Source organism: Ovis canadensis, chromosome 15 (genome assembly GCF_042477335.2).
Source record: "Ovis canadensis isolate MfBH-ARS-UI-01 breed Bighorn chromosome 15, ARS-UI_OviCan_v2, whole genome shotgun sequence".
NCBI classification, from domain to species: domain Eukaryota; kingdom Metazoa; phylum Chordata; class Mammalia; order Artiodactyla; family Bovidae; genus Ovis; species Ovis canadensis.
This window is the reverse complement of record NC_091259.1, coordinates 17,011,686-17,031,977: the sequence shown is the minus strand read 5'-3', so window position 1 is coordinate 17,031,977 and position 20,292 is coordinate 17,011,686. Positions and strand designations below refer to the sequence as shown.

General features: G+C 38.8%; 1 protein-coding gene across 1 annotated transcript in view; it reads left to right on the top strand.

Annotated features, from left to right (window-relative positions):
- Window positions 1–20,292, top strand: part of CNTN5 (contactin 5) — a 642,146-nt gene that overhangs the window by 115,250 nt on the left and 506,604 nt on the right. Inside the window, exon 4 of the mRNA XM_069553671.2 lies at window positions 13,284–13,379. Coding sequence (XP_069409772.2) covers window positions 13,284–13,379 — 96 coding nt within the window. The remainder of the gene's footprint in view (window positions 1–13,283; window positions 13,380–20,292) is intronic.

Here is a 20,292-nt window from a genome sequence, read left to right as displayed (position 1 = left end):
GGGAGCCTGGTGGGCTGCCGTCTACGGGGTTGCACAGAGTCGGACCCGACTGAAGTGACTTAGCAGCATATATATACATATAGTTATATATAAGTGAGAGTGAAGTCGCTTAGTCGTGTCCAGCTCTTTGTGACCCCGTGGACTGTAGCCTACCAGGTTCCTCCGTCCATGGGGTTCTCCAGGCAAGAATACTGGAGTGGGTTGCCATTTCCTTCTCCAGGGGATCTTCTGGACCCAGGGATTGAATCTGGGTCTCCCTCATTGCAGGCAGATGCTTTAACCTCTGAGCCACCAGGGATGCCACAATATTTTTATATACAATTTGTTTTATATAGAGAGCAAATTTTAGCATTTAAGATGATTTCACCATATATCACATTCACAGTTAAAGTGGATTTTTATAACACACATCAAGATACCAAAGAAAAGGCCTAAAATAAAAAAATACTTTATCACATTCTTTGGATAACTTATCTTTTTTACAAAAGAATTTGCAATTTAATGTTTCACTTATAATGTAGTTAAAATCATGTCTTTCAAAGCACACAGATATTGGTGTGCTTTGATTTCCTTTTAATAACTGAATCCTTTGGATGGATAATTTGTGTGTGATAATATAAAATGTGAAATGGTAACCCACAATAAAAGACTCATCTGATCTGTTAAATATATCCACAGAAACAATGAGAATGGGAAACTTTTATCATAATAAAATCTTCTGAGATACCACTAATTAGCCCCATTGATGATCTCCAAAGACTAATTTTATTAAATAACAAACATTTTCAAAAGGTGATATGGCATCCCATTCACAGATGACTTATAACAAATATATTAAAGAATTACATCATGTGATATAATAGAAAAATGCTTTTAAAAATTACATTGATCAAAACACTACATTAAGAGTATCAAAAATACTCTAGATTAAAAATGTGCTAGTTCCCCAAATCAATTTGTCTATCCTGGAAGTCCAAATCTTTACCGGCTATGAGTTTTTATTCTTATTATTTAACCTTAGTGAATGACAGTATGACAGTATCTTCATCAATAACTGAGGATAATAAGCCCTTCCCAATGTGTTTACAAATTGATTAAAATCTCATGAGCTCATACATGACAAGAAAAATCCACAAATTTCACGTTTCTATGGATTTCAAAGGTACCATTTAATTATCAAATATTTATTTAAAAACTATTATTATTAAGAATCTCACTGTTATGAGAGTATCTTAGGAAGACTGCATGCAAACAGTTATGTATTAAAAATGCTAATTTGATTCTCTCTCAAAATAAATGTATGGATTAGTTTTTCATTCTTCACAGGTTTTTTCACTTCTAATCATCTGTCAGAGAATAATTTTTAGTAAGAATTGCTTATGAAGGTTATTTTTAAATACCTAAATGATATTTGGTCTAAATTCCATATACTGAATTGTTTTCTCCTAAGACATTGTATCACTGATCCTGTGCTGTATCACAGCACCAATTGTCTTGCTGCTTACACAGTTCACACTGTTCGTTGAACCCAGGGTAGGCAAGGCTTGAGCTAAGAGGCTGGAAGGAGACTCAAGGAGCTGTAAGAACTGCAGACCTGGCTGGCATGGCAGCTTCAACACAGCCTCTCTCCTGGCTGATGCCGCAGCCATACCAGCAGCCATACTAGAATCATAACACAGCCACGATGTAGCCAAAACATCACCTCATATAACATAACTACAATGGCAATCCAATCTAGCGCCAATGCAGCCGCCGCCAGGGTTTTCATGGTGAGGTTCCTACAGGCATGCTGGAAAAAGGAGCACGTGACCAAGTGAGTACCTCATGATGGGCATGTGTAGTGCTACAAGTGATCTCAGCTCTTCCTTATTCTTCAGTGGCTGAGTTGTGTCCAACTCTTTGTGACCCCATGGATTGTAGCATGTCAGCCTTTTCTGTCCTTCACTTTTCTGTCCTTGCTCAAACTCATGTCCATTGACTTGGAGATGTCATTCAACCATCTGGTCCTCTGCTGACCCTCTCCTCCTGCCTCTAATCATTATTTTCAAAATGTGGGGCAAGAGCCATACGCCATGGGATGAGAGAGGCTAACCATGCAATCTTGTCTAATTTGCTCTTTCCCTGCATACATATTTTGAAGCAACCACATTGAAATTGATTTGCCTACTCACTATTATTAATGATGCTGTGAAAGGGCTGCACTCAGTGTGCCAGCAAATTTGGAAAATTCAGCAGTGGTCACAGGAAAAGGTCAGTTTTTATTCCAATTCCAAAGAAAGGCAATGCCAAAGAATACTCAAACTATTGCACAATTGGAATCATCTCATCTCACATGCTAGCAAAGTAATGCTCAAAATTCTCAAAGCCAGGCTTCAATAGTACATGAACCATGAAATTCCAGATGTTCAAGCAGGATTTAGAAAAGGCAGAGGAACCAGAGATCAAATTGCCAATGTCTGTTGGAGCATCAAAAAAGCAAGAGAGTTACAGAAAATCATCGACTTCTGCTTTATCGACTATGCCAAAGCCTTTGACTTTGTGTATCACCACAAACTGTGGAAAATTCTTAGAGATAAGAATACCAGACCACCTGACCTGCCTCTTGAGAAATCCTTCAGGTCAGGAAGCAACAGTTAGAACTGGACATGGAACAACAGACTGGTTCCAAATAGGGAAAGGAGTATATCAAAGCTGTATATTGTCACCCTGCTTATTCAACTTCTATGCAGAGTATATCATGAGAAATGCTGGACTGGATGAAGCACAAGCTGGAATCAAGGTTGCCAGGAAAAATATCAATAATCTCAGATATGCAGATGGCACCCCACTTATGGCAGAAAGTGAACAAGAACTATAGAGCCTCTTAAAGAAAGTGAAAGAAGAGAGTGAAAAGATGGCTTAAAACTCAACAATCAGGAAATGAAGACCATGGCATCTGGTCCATAACTTTACAGCAATTAGATGAGGAAACAATGGAAATAGTGACAGACTTAATTTGGGGGAGGGGGGGTAGCTCCAAAATCACTGCAGATGGAGACTGCAGTTCAGTTCAGTTGCTCAGTCGTGTCCGACTCTTTGCAACCCCATGAATCGCAGCACGCCAGGCCTCCCTGTTCATCACCATCTCCCGGAGTTCACTCAGACTCATGTCCATTGAGTCCGTGATGCCATCCAGCCATCTCATCCTCGGTCATCCCTTTCTCCTCCTGCCCCCAATCCCTCCCAGCATCAGAGTCTTTCCCAATGAGTCAACTCTTCGCATGAGGTGGCCAAAGTACTGGAGCTTCAGTTTTAGCATCATTCCTTCCAAAGAAATCCCAGGGTTGATCTCCTTCGGAATGGACTGGTTGGATCTCCTTGCAGTCCAAGGGACTCTCAAGAGTCTTCTCCAACACCACAGTTCAAAAGCATCAAGTCTTCAGCACCCAGCCTTCTTCACAGTCCAACTCTCACATCCATACATGACCACAGGAAAAACCATAGCCTAACTAGACGGATCTTTGTTGGCAAAGTAATGTATCTGCTTTTGAATATGCTATCTAGGTTGGTGATAACTTTTCTTCCAAGGAGTAAGCGTCTTTTAATTTCATGGCTGCAGTCACCATCTGCAGTGATTCTGGAGCCCAAAAAAATAAAGTCTTACACTGTTTCCACTGTTTCCCCATCTATTTCCCACGAAGTGATGGGACTGGATGCCATGATCTTCGTTTTCTGAATGTTGAGCTTTAGGCCATATATATATATATATATATATATATATATATATATATCTCCACCCTCTTGAATCTCCACCTTTCCATCCCACTCCTCTAGGTCATCACTGAGTACCAGGCCGAGCTCCTTATGTTATATAGCAGCTTTCAACTAGCTGTCTCTTTTACACATGAACCTTTATATAAGTCAATGCTATTTTCTCAGTTCATCCATCTCACCCTTTCCTTCTCCCGCTGTATCCACAAATCTGTTCTCTCTGCCTACATCTCCATTCCTTCCCTGCACATAAGTACCATTTTTCTAAATTTCTGTCCATCCATTTTTCTATTTCCCTTTGTACTACTAACATTTTAGAATATCAAAGATAGTTTCTCAGTGACATGTGACCAATTTTTAATACAGGCTATTTACACTGAACACATAAAATCTGACAATGATCTAAATATCTTGATGATAATAACAGGAGCAACAAAATTGATGAAAGACTTCAATATGCAATCGCTTTGCAAAGGAGACAGCAAATCCCAAGTCAATATAAGAGAATGCGTCCATCATTTTTGGACTTCCCAGGTGACTCAAATGGTAAAGAACCTGCCTGCAAATGCAGGAGATGTAAGAGACTCCTGGGCTATGGGAAGCACAAGTGGAGGTGGTGGTGGTCTCCTTAAATCAGAAAGTGGTGGATAAATTTTTAAAGGTTTGCGCAGAGGGGGAGGGGGCTCGCCAGGGCGCCCGCCCGCAGCGTTCTGTAAGCCCTCTCCTTCCTCAGGAGGTAGAGCACAGTCTCCCTGCTTTTCTTCGTCAATGGCAGAAAACATGATCTGCACAGAAGGTGGAGACCCACCATCCACTGCTATAGCCTCCCCCATAGGCTATCTAACAGCCTCAGGACAGGACATTTCTAATCATATTTCACAGAGCAAAAGCATCTACAGGATCTTTTCTGGCTCATGCAAAGTATAAAACAAACGTAGAAATTTAGACAGTCTTCCTGTGCTTACTTTAATGCCTCTATGGGCTAACATATGAAGTGATAGTTCAATAAACATTTGTCTATTCTTAGATGCAGAGAAACCCATTCTTCTAGAGAATATTCTTATTGATTCTATACCCTCCTCACCCTGCCTAAACGGCAGAGGGGTGCTGGTCACCCACAGGTACAGTCCTAACCATCCCACATTACAATCTCATATTACTTACTCTTCAGTGTCCCCTGTTCTGGATGCCACTTTCCGGAGTCCGACTCCAGCAGCCAGGGATTCAACCTGAAGAGGTGAATGGTGTTGGTGATGAGACAGCCTCTCATTTTTCTATGGACTGCCTGTTTATTCCAAGTTTAAGATTCTTCTTTATACTTTTACAAAAACATTAGGCCAGAGGTTTGACATTTTCAGTTCCCCCTCTCCCAGATTTATTATCTCCATAAATCATTGTTGATTCTCAAACAGAGTTCCTGCTTCAGTGATTCTCTCAGAATCAACCTTATCATCTATTATCTATCTCCTCTAATGCGTCCTATAGTTAACTTGTGGATTACATTGTAACTCATGCTACATTCCTCAGTTTACTACTTATCTTCCTAAGTCCTGTTTGCCCCTAACATCCTGAGCTCACTATCTCTTAAAAAGGCTCTAGCTATAGTGTCTCTAAAAATTCCTAACTTCTATAAGCTATAGTAAAATATGCTAACTTTACAACATTCCTTAAATCTTTAACTCCTAACTGTTTTAATTGTTTCTAAGCCCTAAATTCAGTAAACTCCTTTGCCGTAAACATTCTCCTCGCAAATAGGCTTCAGATATCAATCTCTCCCATGGCTTCAAGCTGCGGCCTATGTGCTCATCCTGGAACACTTTTTTGTAAAAGTCCTTGAACAAATGTCAATGATTAACTTTATGAATTATTTTCAGAGCAATGCTGAAGAAGGCTTTGTGCCTTCTCATGCTCCTCTCAAGAACAATAAGCACCTTAATATTCCTTTTCAGTCAACTCAGCCAAGGAGAGGAAAAGACAAGTCAGAATTACAAGGCCTAACTCCTTCATCCCGGGATCCGTGCCTGCGGAATGAGGAGAGGGGGCTGGGGACTGTGCCTCCATTTTGTCAGTAATGCCTAATGCAGCTCCCGATAAGAGACATGGGTTCCATCCCTGGGTTGGGAAGATCCCCTGGAGCAGGGTATGGAAATCAACTCCAGTATTTTTGCCTGAAGCATCCCATGAACAGTGAGCCTAGCAGGCTATGGTCCATAGGGTCGAACAGAGTTTGACATGACCGAAGCAACTTAGCATGCGCTCACAGACATTTCTACAGAAATCATAGAAGTTAAATCCATGGGCCACTCAGATAGATCATTCATCTTAGTTACTCAATCTTATATATGAATCCGATACTCAAAAGTTCAGTTCAGTTCACTCACTCATTCCTGACTCTCAGTGACCCCATGGACTGAAGTATTCCAGACTTCCCTGTCCATCACCAACTCCTGGAGCTTGCTAAAACTGATGACCATTCAGCTGGTGATGCCATCCAACCATCTCATCCTCTGTCATTACCTTCTCTTCCTGCCTTCAATCTTTCACAGAATCCAGGTCTTTTCCAGTAAATCAGTTCTTTGAATCCAGGTGGCCAAATATTGGAGTTTCAGCTTCAGCATCAGTCCTTCCAATGAACACCCAGGACTGATCTCCTTTAGGATGGACTAGTTGGATCTCCTTGCAATCCAAGGGACTCTCAAGAGTCTTCACCAACACCAGAGTTCAAAAGTATCAATTCTTTGGCACTCAGCTGTCCGACTCACATCCATACATGACCACTGGAAAAACAGTAGCTTTGACTAGACAGACCTTTGTTGGCAAAGTAATGTCTCTGCTTTTTAATATGCTGTATAGATTGGTTATAGCTTTTCTTCCAAGGAGCAAGTGTCTTTTAATTTTATGGCTGCAGTCACCATCTGCAGTGATTTTGGAGCCCAAAGAAATAAAGCCTGTCACTGTTTCCATTGTTTCCCTATTCTATTTGGCATGAAGTTTTGGGACTGGATCATAATCTTAGTTTTTTGTTTGTTTGTTTGTTTTTCTTTTTCTAAATATAAATTTATTTATTTTAATTGGAGGTTAATTACTTTACAATATTGTATTGGTTTTGCCATACATCAACATGTATCTGCCACAGGTATACATGTGTTCCCCATCCTGAACCCCCCTCCTTCCACCCTCCCAGTACCATCCCTCTGGGTCGTCTCAGTGCACCAGCCCCAAGCATCCAGTATCATGCACTGAACCTGGACTGGCGACTCGTTTCATATATGATATTATATCTGTTACAATGCCATTCTTCCAAATCATCCCACCCTCTCCCTCTCTCACAGAGTCCAAAAAACTGTTCTATACATCTGTGTCTCTTTAGCTGTCTCACAAACAGGGTTATCATTACCATCTTTCCAAATTCCACATATATGCGTTAGTAATACATTTGAATCAGTTCTAATGAGGTGGATGAAACTGGAGCCTATTATACAGAATGAAGTAAGCCAGAAAGATCTTAGTTATTTGAGTGTTGAGTTTAAGCCAACTTTTTAACTCTTTTTTCAGTTTCATCAAGAAGTTTTTTATTTACTCTTTGCTTTCTGCCATATGGGTTATATCATGTGCATATCTGAGGTTATTGATATTTCTCCTGGCAACCTTGATTCCTGTTTATGCTTCATCCAGCCTAGCATTTCATATGATGCACCCTGCATATAAGTTAAATAAGCAGGTTGGCAATATACAGCCTCGATGTACTCCTTTCCCTATTTGGAACCAGTCCATTGTTCCATGTCACATTCTAGCTGTTGCTTCTTGACCTACATACAGATTTCTCAGGAGGCAGGTCAGGTGGTCTGGTATCCCTATGTCTTTAAGAATTTTCCACGGTTTGTGGTGATCCACAAAGCCAAAGGCTTTGGCATAGTCCATAAAACAGAAGTAGATGATTTTCTGGAATTCTCTTGCTTTTTCGATGCTCCAACAGATGTTGGCAATTTGATCTCTGGTTCCTCTGCCTTTTGTAAATCCAGCTTGAACATCTGGAAGTTCATGGTTCATGTACTGTTGAAGCCTGGCTTTGAGAATTTTGAGCATTACTTTGCTAGCATGTGAGATGAGATGATTCCAATTGTGCAGTAGTTTGAGCATTTTTTGACATTGCCTTTCTTTGGGATTGGAGAAGGAAATGGCAACCCACTCCAGTATTCTTGCCTGGAGAATCCCATGGACGGAGGAGCTTGGTGGGCTACAGTCCATGGGTCGCAAAAAGTCGGACACGACTTCACTTTCACTTTTCTTTGTGATTGGAATGAAAACTGACCTTTTCCAGTCCTGTGGCCACAAGTTTTCCAAATTTGTTGGCATATTTAGTGCAGCATTTTCACAGCATCATCTTTTAAGATTTGGAATAGCTCGGCTGGAATTCCATCACCTCCACTAGCTTTGTCTGTAGTGATGCTTCCTAAGGCCCACTTGACTTCACACTCCAGGATGTCTGGCTCTGGATGAATGATCACAATATCCTGGTTATCTATTTAGGTCATTAAGATCTTTTTGTATAGTTCTTCTGTATGTTCTTGCTACCCCTTCTTAATATCTTCTGCTTTTTGTAGGTCCATACCATTTCTGCCCTTTATTGTGTCCATCTTTGCATGAAATATTCCCTTTGTATCTCTAATTTTCTTGAGATCTCTAGTCTTACCCACTCTATTATTTTCCTCTATTTCTTTGCATTGATCACTTATGAAGGCTATCTTATCTCTCGTTGCTATTCTTTGGAACTCTTCATTCAAGGTGGACATATCTTCCTTTTCTCCTTTTCCTTTCACCTCTCTTCTTTTCTCTTCTTTTCTATTTGTAAGCCCTCCTCAGACAACCATTTTGCCTTTTTACAGTCCTTTTTCTTGGGGATGGTTTTGATCATGGCCTCCTGTACAATGTTACAAACCTCCATCCATAGTTCTTCAAGCACTTCAAAGCTAATCCCTTGACTCTATCTGTCACTTCCACTGTATAATTATAAGGGATTTGATTTAGGTCATACCTGGATGGTCTAGTGGTTTTCCCAACTTTCTTCAATGTAAGTCTGAATTTGGCAATAAGGGGAGAAGGCAATGGCACCCCACTCCAGTACTCTTGCCTGGAAAATCCCATGGATGGAAGAGCCTGGTAGGCTGCAGTCCATGGGGTCGCTGAGGGTCAGACACAACTGAGCGACTTCACTTTGACTTTTCATTTTCATGCATTGGAGAAGGAAATGGCAACACACTCCAGTGTTCTTGCCTGGAGAATCCCAGGGACGGGGGAGCCTGGTGGGCTGCCGTCCATGGGGTTGCACAGTCGGACACGACTGAAGTGACTTAGCAGTAGCAGTTGGCAATAAGGAGTTCATGATCTGAGCCACAATCAACTCTTGGTCTTGTTTTTGCTGACTGTATACAGTTTCTCCATCTCCAGCAACAAAGAATATAATCAGTCTGATTTCTGTGTTGACCATATGGTGATGTCCATATGTAGTCTTCTCTTGTGTTATTTGTAGAGGGTGTTTGCTTTGACCAGTGCATTTTCTTGGCAAAACTCCATTAGCCTTTGCCCTGCTTCATTTTGTACTCCAATACCAAAATTGCCTGGAACTCCAGATATCTTGTGACTTCCTACTTTTGGATTCCAGTCCCCTATAATGAAAAGGATATCTTTTTTTGCGTGTTAGTTCTAGAAGGTCTGTAGGTCTTCATAGAACTGTTCAACTTCAGCTTCTTCAGCAGTACTGGTTGGGCCATAGACTTGGATTGCTGTGGTATTGAATGGCTTGCCTTGGAAACGAACAGAGATCATTTTGTCATTTTTGAGGTTGCACCCAAGTACTGCATTTTGGACTCTTTTGGTGACTGTGAGGGCTACCCCATTTCTTCGTAGAGATTCTTGATCACAGTAGTAGATATAATGGCCATCTGGATTAAATTCACCCATTCTAGTCCATTATACCACTGATTCCTAAAATGTAGATGTTTATTCTTGTCATCTCCTGTTTGACCACTTCCAATTTGCCTTGATTAGTTCAATTGTATGGTTAGTTTATATATCTACAGTCTTCCTTTACAGCTTTTCTGTATTATCAGTACCTAATATAGATTTTGGTATACAGCTTGCACTGAAAAAAAAAACAAAAAACAAAAAACAAACAAACAAAAAAACCTGTTAAATGAATTAAGGAAAAGATTTGTCTTATTTGTGGTCAATATGCTTCCAATTGCACATTTCAGCCTTATAGTCTGTCACATGTGACTCTCAGCCGTATCATTAATTGTATGAATTGGTTGGATAGATATAATCCTGTAAGCTGCAGTTCTAGTTAAAGCTCCATTATCAAACTCTGCATGAGTTTCTGGACTTGGAAAAAAGGTCTGAGAAAAATAAAACCTGAGGTCTTGTGATTCTTTATTACAAACTTCCTCCTCCAAATTACTTGTCTTTTAGTCCATGTGTTTCATAATAAGTCCAGAAAGAAGTTTATTTCGGTTTATAATTTGAATCTTAATTTTAGAGTTCTTACAGTAAAATTTTTACTGTTACTCATTTTTCACCTTAAAGATCAAAATAGAACATAGAAAGTGTTTTTTGTTTTTTGTTTTTTTTTTTTACTTCCTATGAGTACATGCTAAGTCACTTCAGTCATGTCCAACTCTGTGACCCTATGGACCAGAACCCACCAGGCTCCTCTGTTCATGGGATTCTCCAGGCAAGAGTACAAGAGTCAGTTGCCATTCCCTTCTCCAAGGGATCTGCCTGATGCAGGGATGAAACCTGCTGTAAGTGACAATAAAATAATCAAAGATTCATCCATACAAATTCTTTTTTTTTTTTTTTGCATTTCTCTTTTTCATACATAAAATGCTTATTCTAACTAAGTTCTCTGATGACCACCTGCAAAGTAACTGCTTTCTCTTAACCATGAGATCAAAACAACCAGTAGTATTTTTAGTCGGACTATTCTCTCTAGTTGCCATTCCTGCTCCAATTAAGATTTTTTTTTTACATCAATCTGGTCTCAGATCAACCAGAATCTTGTCTGACACAAAGACTACTTTCACGTTAAAAATAATCGAGTTTTACTCTTTTTTATTCTAGGAGGAAGGATTTTTTTTTCCCTCTGTTTCTTTTTTTTAATTTTTTTGTTATTTTTTAAATTTTTTAAATTTTAATATCTTTAATTCTTACATGCGTTCCCAAACATGAACCCCCCTCCCACCTCCCTCCCCATAACATCTCTCTGGGTCATCCCCATGCACCAGCCCCAAGCATGAAGGATTTAAATGAAAAAAGCACACTCTCTATCAAAGTGCAGGCTTTTCTTTAGTTATTTCTGTATATGTCTTTATGAGACAAAAATGATCTATTCACAATTGAAAAAACTCCATTTATTTTTGTACTGCTGATGCTATAGCTCCTAGGAAGCAATGACACAAAGACAATTCCAGGAGAAACTGTTGAATTGTACCTGTATTAACAGATGATAAAAAATAAAGCAGTTAGGGCTGATATTATCGTTTGGGTCATTGAGATCTCAAAACACAATTTCAGGTCATAGCTATTCTATAATTTGCTTTTATGTGTCTAATTTCTAGGTCATACCCATACTTCAATTTATGAGAAATAAGCATTCATTTGGGATTGTTTCCCATTCAAATATTTTAACTATAATAAGTTGATTTGAAAAGTCATAATGAACATAATAAAAACTTTTAGTAAATGTATTAGAAGCTAAATATACATACTTTTAAGAAAACATTTAAGAAATTTAGTTAGAATAAATTGATATCCAAATAGCTTTCCAGAATTTATAAATTCAATGAGGATGAAAAAAGGAAAATAAAACCATATAATTTCTAAAGAGATATTACAACCCCATTGTTCATCTGTGCTGTGTTTATAAGAGTAGTCAAAAGAAGTTAACTGAGAAACCTTGTCATGCTTTGTTTTCAGATTGAGGGTATTTGTTAGGGAAAACAAGAAAGACAGCTTCTAACTTTAAGTGTCAGTGAAAATGAGTTTAAAGCCATGCATTATGTACATTTGAAAGTTAATGGAGCTGATTTTTATTAGAAGTTAGTGTGTAGGTTTTCAAACCAAAAAAAGTAGTAGAATAAATTTTCCTTTTTGTTTTACCACTTTACTTATTTATAGTAACTATTATATACTTAACTATTTACAATGAAATGTGCATGTATGTAAAATCCTAAACACTTTTCTCGAGAATGAATTCCTTTCTATTTATTCATTATGCCTTGACTGTTTACTAGTCCTTCATGGTTTTGAATGTATTTTAAAAGGTTGGATTGTAAATCCATTAAATTTTAAATTGTAAGCCATCTCTCAAAAATGTAATTTATAGAATTTCTCTTAGAATATTAAAGCTGATGATTTATCTCTTTCATATCCATTCAGTATATTTTCTTGACTGCTTACCTTCATCATTCATCAGATTAACAAACATTAAATTTGAGGGTCTGCATTGTATTATTATGAAACAATACTACTTTAGCATGAAATGACTTTTTAAAAAAAAATCTCCTTTATAATTGATAGTGATAGGAAAGGCAGAACATCTCAAGAAGCATTTCTCACCAGGGAAACACGATTTTACAAAATTGGAATTCTAAGACAATGTTTATTCATAAAAATATTGAACTCCTATCATTTCAAGAAATTATTCTAAGACTCATTTATTTAATCAACCAAGCTTAAGAAAAAAGGAAGGTACAAATGTACTGAGCTATGAATAGCTTAATAGAAAAAAGAAATATAAATAATGCATACCGTTCTTTTTTAAGGCCACTCTATTTTTAGGACAATGTTTTTAAATTGTGCAAATGCAAGAAAATTTAAGGGAAGACAACTGAAACTCAATCAATGCATTAGTCCTTCATACATTCAAGTTAGTGTTTCAATAACTATAATATTTCTTGAATAATCAAAACGGATGAGTATAATTAATTTGTACACACCATTCCAGGCTTACATAAAATGAAAGTAACAAGACATTTTCACTCACATTTATAGAAAAGGGGTCCTTATATCTTCATTATATTTTGCTTGAGTGCACAAGTCCTTCTAATTTGGCAAATTCATGCTTGGTTTTACATACCATTTCTAGCATGACAGATGATTAGGAAGCAGTTTGGGCACCAGACACCCCAACCACTTCTGTTCTTAATATGCATGAGTGGCTTTGATTGGTAGTAGAAAAATTAACATGTAAAAGCTATTATAAAGAAATACAGTAATTATTCAATGTGTTATAAAGCTATTGTTTAATTCATCCCGACACTGGCAATCTGTATGCACTATACATAGAAATTAGGAATGCACACATATTTAAAATTGGATGGTAGAGATTTATTGTTAAAACTTTCCTCTCACTGCTCAACAAAGGAAAAGAAACCTTGCTTAGATAATGATAGAAAAGTAAGGACAAGTTACAAGAGCAGTAATTCTTTAAGCTCCTTCTTGCTTCGCATCTGAACGCTGTGTTACGTTGGCAGATCTGGGGAACTTTAGTGGCCGGACGAGAAGCGCGGTGTCTGTTCGGGAAGGCCAAGGGGTCGTCCTCCTGTGCTCACCTCCGCCTCACTCGCCAGGTAAGTCGTCTCCCTTTCCTATCGCTGCTCCTCTCCTCCTGTGTCCTCGTTCCTTTAGACAGGGTGTTGACTGGGAAACATTCAGGTGACATGTGCGTGGTTTTCTTGATGTGTATCAGGGTACCAGGTGAGTAATTAAAAACCATATTTTCTGAATGCCACAGGACAGGAGACTGAGCTCCTCTGATAAGACTGTTTTATGGCCTGAGTGTGGACCATCCTGGTTATGGATGTCTCTCTTTGCCTGCCACCAGGGAGGAATATACTACCCGGAGCCACAGGCAAAGTGATAAGCTGAGAAAGTTAGGAACTTTTCAAAATTGTTGGGAATGTCAGAGTTGAGTTAACTGAACACCAATGTGCCTCTTGTTTCAGAAGATAAGCTGAAAACTGGGGTGTTTATGGCATAATTTTTCACACTGGAACAAAAAATGTTAAGAAATATTTCTTGAGTTTCATACAGCTATGATTTCCTTGTTGTTTTCTGACTATTTGAGTTCTTGTTTGTAAAAGTTATAATAGTAGGTAAGTATTTCTCAGGGTTTGAAGTAACAGAATAGTCAACTGTGCTCAGATTAATTATTTCCCCTCTTGCCAACTCACAGATAATTATTTCCATTTTGTTTAAGTTTTATAGTTTGAAGTGAGTACTTCTTGGCAACTCAGTAAAGTTTTCCTATAATACAATTTAAGAAAGGCCAGCAACAATTGAAGAGAAAGAGAGAGAATCAAATGTCTATTTCTATGTGAGAAATAATGAAGATTTTAGTTAACAAGTGGAAACAGAATTCAGGATCCTGGTACCTCAATCAATTTTTCTCTTTTGTTTAGAGTGAAAACCAAACTTGTCTCTAGGTTGCATCACTAGTGTAGTATTGGGGCCCAATTTTGTTCTATCATAGATAATCCTTATCATGGTTTACAATAAGACCTCAAATCAATTTTCTTAAAGTTCCTCATCTCTATCAGACCCTAATTTTATTTTTAATTGAAAGAAAAGTAAGCTAAGTTTCAACAGGAAAATATTTTTGAAACTGTTTTACTTTGAAACTAAGATAATAATCACTGTGAGGAATAATTTCTGAGTTATACCAACTTCATTCCAATATGTCAATTCAGTTGTCCCAATCCTTTTGTGAGTAGTTTGTGAACTTTATAGAAAACATATTCAGTCTTACCTACATGTGTTTTTTTAAAATGGATTTTAGTAGGCTTAAGAGAATCCTATGAAATTAGTATGTTATGTTTAATGTTGGGTTATTATATTTAGTTTGAAGAGAAATATTAGATAAATGTGTTAGAGATAACAAGGAGGGGAAGATGGAGGGAGGCTAGGGAAAGGAGAGAGGGGAGGAGGCAACAGACTCTGCAGAGAATGAAAGTGTTCATCAGCAACTTTACAGGGATTAGCAATACGCAGTGACTCCCGTGGGAAAAAAAGGAAGATTTTCTCTGAGATACAATCTATGTTGCAGGGCTGTTAAAACATGTTAAAAAATGAAATGAGAGAGAACAATTTAAGAAGCAAAACTGTAAGATTACACATAAACAAATTATCCAATTGGCAGAGAAAATATATACAGAAGATTTATAATGGGAAAAAATAGTATAATGAATTGTATACATGACAAGCATAAGATAAGAATATCTATGAATAATTGATTAAATAAATAAAAATGTGATCTTTGAGATCAACAAGAATAAAGCTGGCTTATTTATTATTGTATTGTATGACAATATATGTGTCATAAGAAATATTAGACTTATTAGATAATTTAAAATTGTAGAGGAGGTTATATTCTACTAGGTACATATGTTGAAGTGTTATATGAAATGACTTACTCAAACATCAGTGTTAACATAACAGAATTTGGGGGGACACATGCATGACCCGAAATAACTACAGTAGCTCAGCTTCCAGGCCAGTGACTAACACTTACAAGTTGGTCATTTATCCCTTGATCAGCCAAATCCTATAATATATCTCTAGCTTTTTTGTTAAGCATGTCAATTATATTCTGGTTCCAACTGAAACTTGCACATCCCGCAAAGACACGGCTTCCACTGCAGCCCTTTAAAGTTATGGCTGTTTATTCTGTCAGATTGTTTATGTGCCATTCAAAGTGAGATTGGAACACATATTCTCCTTTTTCCTCATTGCGCATTCTCTATTCTCCTTACCAAAACAAACAAACAAAAAAACCCTCTGTTTTCAAAATTTCAGTTTAGACTCTGCAAATCTTCATTGCTGTCATTTACACACTCCCAGCTTACTCCTTTTCATTTTGTCTTCTTTTTGCCATTCCAATGGTCTTGGTTTACTATCATTCTCAGGCACTTCATCTGCTCTTATCAGCAGCTATGGTTTCTTAGCTGGGCTTCCAGTTAAGGTAGCACTAGTGGTAAAGAATCTGCCTGCCAACGCAGAAGACACAGGCGACTCAAGTTTGTTCCCTGGATCAGGAAGATCTCCTGGAGTAGCAAACAGTACCCTACTCCAGTAGAGGAAATGGCACCCCTCTCCAGTATTCTTGCCTGGAAAATTCCATGTGCAAGAGGAGCCTGGCAAGCTACAGGCCATGGGACCACAAAGAGTTGGGCTTGGCTGAGCGACTGAGAATACATACAGTTTCTGCTCACTGCTTCCTTGATTCCAGGAACCCTTCAACCTCACTGAAGTCTGCAAATCGTTGATATTACCTCCTTTTTGCCCTTGTTCCCCGTCTTTGAGTCTCATTTTTCTCCTTCAATCATTATCATTTTTCTTGCTTACAACCTTAATTATTTCAACCTTCTTTTGCCTCACAACACTCACCAAAATCCTAATCCCAATGTAAACCCATTCTTCAACCTGAAACTACTCAACTTTATATGACTATAAAAGGAATTCCCTCATGGTTCTGTGGTTAGGATTCCATCCTTTCACTGCCAAGGGCACAGGTTCGATCCCTGGTCAGTTGGGAACTAAGATCCCACAAGCCGCACAGTATAGCTAATACATATGTATATACATATGTATGTATATATGACACTATAAAAATAGTTAGGCAGATTAGTCTAAATTTTGGGGCTTTCCAGGTGGTTGCTAGTGGTAAAGAACCTGCCTGCCAATGCAGGAGACATAGAGATGTGATTTGGATCTCTGGCTTGGGAAGATCCCCTGGAAGAGGGCATGGCAACCCACTCCAATATTCTTGCCTAAAAAATCCCATGGACAGATTCCCTGGTGGGCTACAGTCCATAGGGTTTCAGAGTCAGACATGATTGAAGTGACTTAGCACTCGTGCAAGCAGTCTAAATTTAAAATAAAAACTATGAATCTCAAGTACACTTATGCTGACCAGAAATTAAGGGGAAAAAAAACAAACCTAACCCTCTCATTGTAATTTTATCAAACCTTCAACGTGTCTCCCACCATTCAATTTTTCTCCCATCCTCATTTTCAGCTGATAACCATTTCATTGTGCAAAGAAAAGCAATTAGAAGATAACTTTCACAAGCCTTCATCACCAAATTACACACTCATTAACATTTGTTTCATATTCTAACCTCTCTTCTTTAGTATAGATGTACTGCTGTGCTTCTAAGGCCCATCCCTCAACCTGTGTACTGTAATTCATCCTTATTTATCTACTTAAATAAATCACTTTAGTAATTCTCTGTTCTGCTCTTCTAAATTTTCACCACAGATTGCTTACTTTCTTCTGAGTCATTCCTAACAGGGTACAACCATACTGTCCCCTCCTCCATCTGAAAGCAAAACAATACAAAGCAAACCTCTCCTCTTTCAGCTACCGCCTCATTTTTTCTGCTTCTCTCCATAGCAAACTCTTCAGAGGCTTTGTATGTGCATTATCCAGTTCAACTCTGATGCTGTCTTTTTGTCTCTTTCTTTCTTTCTTCCCTCTTTCCCTGTCTCTTTCTCTAACTTTTTAGTAGACTTATTGAGAGCCAATTTCGACCCCAGAATACTCACCTACTTTAAGTGTACAGTGAGAATGTGGCCATCTACCACATTCAGAGACCTTTCAGCAGAAACTAACTAAGCTGAAACTCTGATCTTAGACTTCCAGCCTCAGTATCCTTTACTGTTGTTTAAGCCAGCCAGTCTATGGCATTTTGTAATGACACCCTAAGCAGAGTAATATACCATCTCATTCACAGTCAGTGTTCAAGTCCTTACTGACAATAGCTTGAATTAGACAAGGCTATGGTCCATGTGATCAGATTGGTTAGTTTTCTTTGACTGTGGTTTTCATTCTGTCTGCCTTCTCATGGAGAAGGATAAGAGGCTTATGGAACCTTCTTGGTGGGAGAGACTGACTGAGGGGGAAACTAGGCCTTATTCTGATGGGCAGGGCCATGCTCAGTAAATCTTTAATCCAATTTTCTCTTGATGGACAGACTTAGGTGGCTTAGAGGGTAAAGCATCTGCCTGTTATGTAGGAGACCCAGGTTCAATCCCTGGGTCAAAAAGATCCTCTGGAGAAGGAAATGGTGACCCACTCCAGTATTCTTGCCTGGAAAATTCCATGGATGGAGGAGCCTGGAGGGCTACAGTCCATGGGGTCACAGAGAGTTGGACATGACTGAGTGACTTCACTTCACTTCACTTCTCTTGATGGGCAGGGCTATATTCCTTCCTTGTTATTTGACCTGGGGCCAAAACTATGGTGGAGGTAATGAAGATAATGGTGACCTCCTTCAGAAGGTCCCATGCAGGAACTGCTACACTCAGTATCTCCAACCCTGGAGCAGGCCACCATCATCCCATGCCTCTGTGGGAGACTCCTGGACACTCATGGGCATGTCTGGGTCAGTCTCCTGTGGGGTCACTGCTCCTTTCTCCTGGGTCCTGGTGCACACAAGTTTCTGTTTGTGCCCTCCAAGAGTCTGTTTCCTAGTCCTGTGTAAGTTCTGGTGGCTCTGTGGTGGGGTTAATGACGACCTCCTCCAAGAGGAGTATGGCTTATGCCATACCCAAGTCTGCTACACCCAGAACCCCTGCCTCTGCAGCAGTCTACTACTGACCCATACCTCCACAAGAGACATTCAAACACAGTTCTGTCTCAGGCTCTGTGGGGTCTCTGGGTCCTGGTACACACAAGATTTGTTTGAGCCCTCTGAGCATCTCTGGCTGGTACCGGGATTTGATTCTAAATGCAATGTCACCCCTCCTACCATCTTTCTGGGGCTTCTCCTTTGCCCTTGGGCATGAAGTATCTCTGTAAAGTCATTCCAGCACTGCACAGATACTGCTGCAGTGCCTACTGTATTTCTGGGGCTTCTCTGCCTTTGGACATGGGGTATTTCCTCACAGACTCTCCAGTACCATGCAGCCACTACTCCAGCTCATTGTTTTGGCTCCCAAATCACTGCAGATGATGACTGCAGTGATGAAATTAAGACTCTTGCTCTTTGGAAGAAAAGCTATGACCAACCTAGACAGAATATTAGAGAGCAGAGATATTTTCCAACAAAGTTCCATCTAGTGAAAGGTATGGTTTTTCCAGTAGTCATGTATGGATGCGAGAGTTGGACTATAAAGAAAGCTGAGCACTGAAGAATTGATGCTTTTGAACTGTGATGGAGAAGACTCTTGAGAAACCCTTGGACTGCAAGGAGATCCAACCAGCCCATCCTGAAGGAAATCAGTCCTGAATATTCATTGGAAGGACTGATGCTGAAGCTGAAACTCCAATACTTTGGCCACTTGATGTGAAGAACTTACTCATTTGTAAAGACCCTGATGCTGGGAAAGATTGAAGATGGGAGGAGAAGGTGACAACAGAGGATGATATGGTGGAATGTCATCATCAACTCAATGGACATGAGTTTGAGTAATCTCTGGGAGTTGGTGATGGGCAGGGAGGCCTATGTTGCTACAATCCACAGGGTCGCAAAGAGTCGGACACAACTGAGTGACTGAACTGACTGACCGAAAATAACTTGGAGAATCCTCACCATTTGACTCCATATAATCTCTCTGACCTTATCTACTATTCTCTTTCTTGCTTTTTCATATAATAGTTATATTAGTTTCTCTGATATTCCACAGGAACTAGGTATAGTCTTGCCTCAAAGTCATTCCAGTTGCTATTTTCAATGCCTGATTCCCCTTATGCTTGCCATTTGAATGGCTCACTACTTCACATTCAAATCTTCCTTCAAAACTTACAAGCTTGGTGAAAATTTTTCTAGTTTCCCTATTTTGATATAAACCCCTACAATTCCTTTCCTCTTTCTCTGTTTTCTTTTTCTCCACAATGATCATCACTTTCCATACATTGTAGAAATTTACTTACTTGCTTATTCCCTGTCCTCTTGAAATAGAATATAAATCCCACGAGGGCAGAATTTTTGTAGTTTTTATTCAGTGCTGAGCCTCATGTCTAGAACAATGACTGGCATAGAGTAGGGGCTGAAAAACATTTGTTGAGTCAGTACATGCCTAATATTCATAAATAAATAAAATTGGCCAAGGTTTTTAGTCCATACATAACTATCAGAAACTGATAAAGAAATCTTAAGAACAAAGAAAAATAGATCAATTGTGTAGTAAGAAAAATTTCTTACCATTCAACTTTCTCTTATAATGATGTTGTGAACTGAAGAAGCGATAAATGAACATGATTCATATCATCAATATGGAAGAATAAAATAAATATAAAATTAAAATAAAAACTGTAACCTGATTGGATTTTTTAATTTAAGTCACAATCATACTGTGAAATAGTGGATTAATCCTAATGCTTTGCTTTATCAATTAGAAAGACACCTTTGAAATTGTCTTGGGGAAGTCAAGTCAAAAAAGTCTTGCTGTAGAGGAAGGGCAAATGTAGAAAGAATAAGCCAGGGCTACTCAATGAGAAAGACCTTGTGATTGCTTTCCTGGTCTGGCACCTCTTAGCAA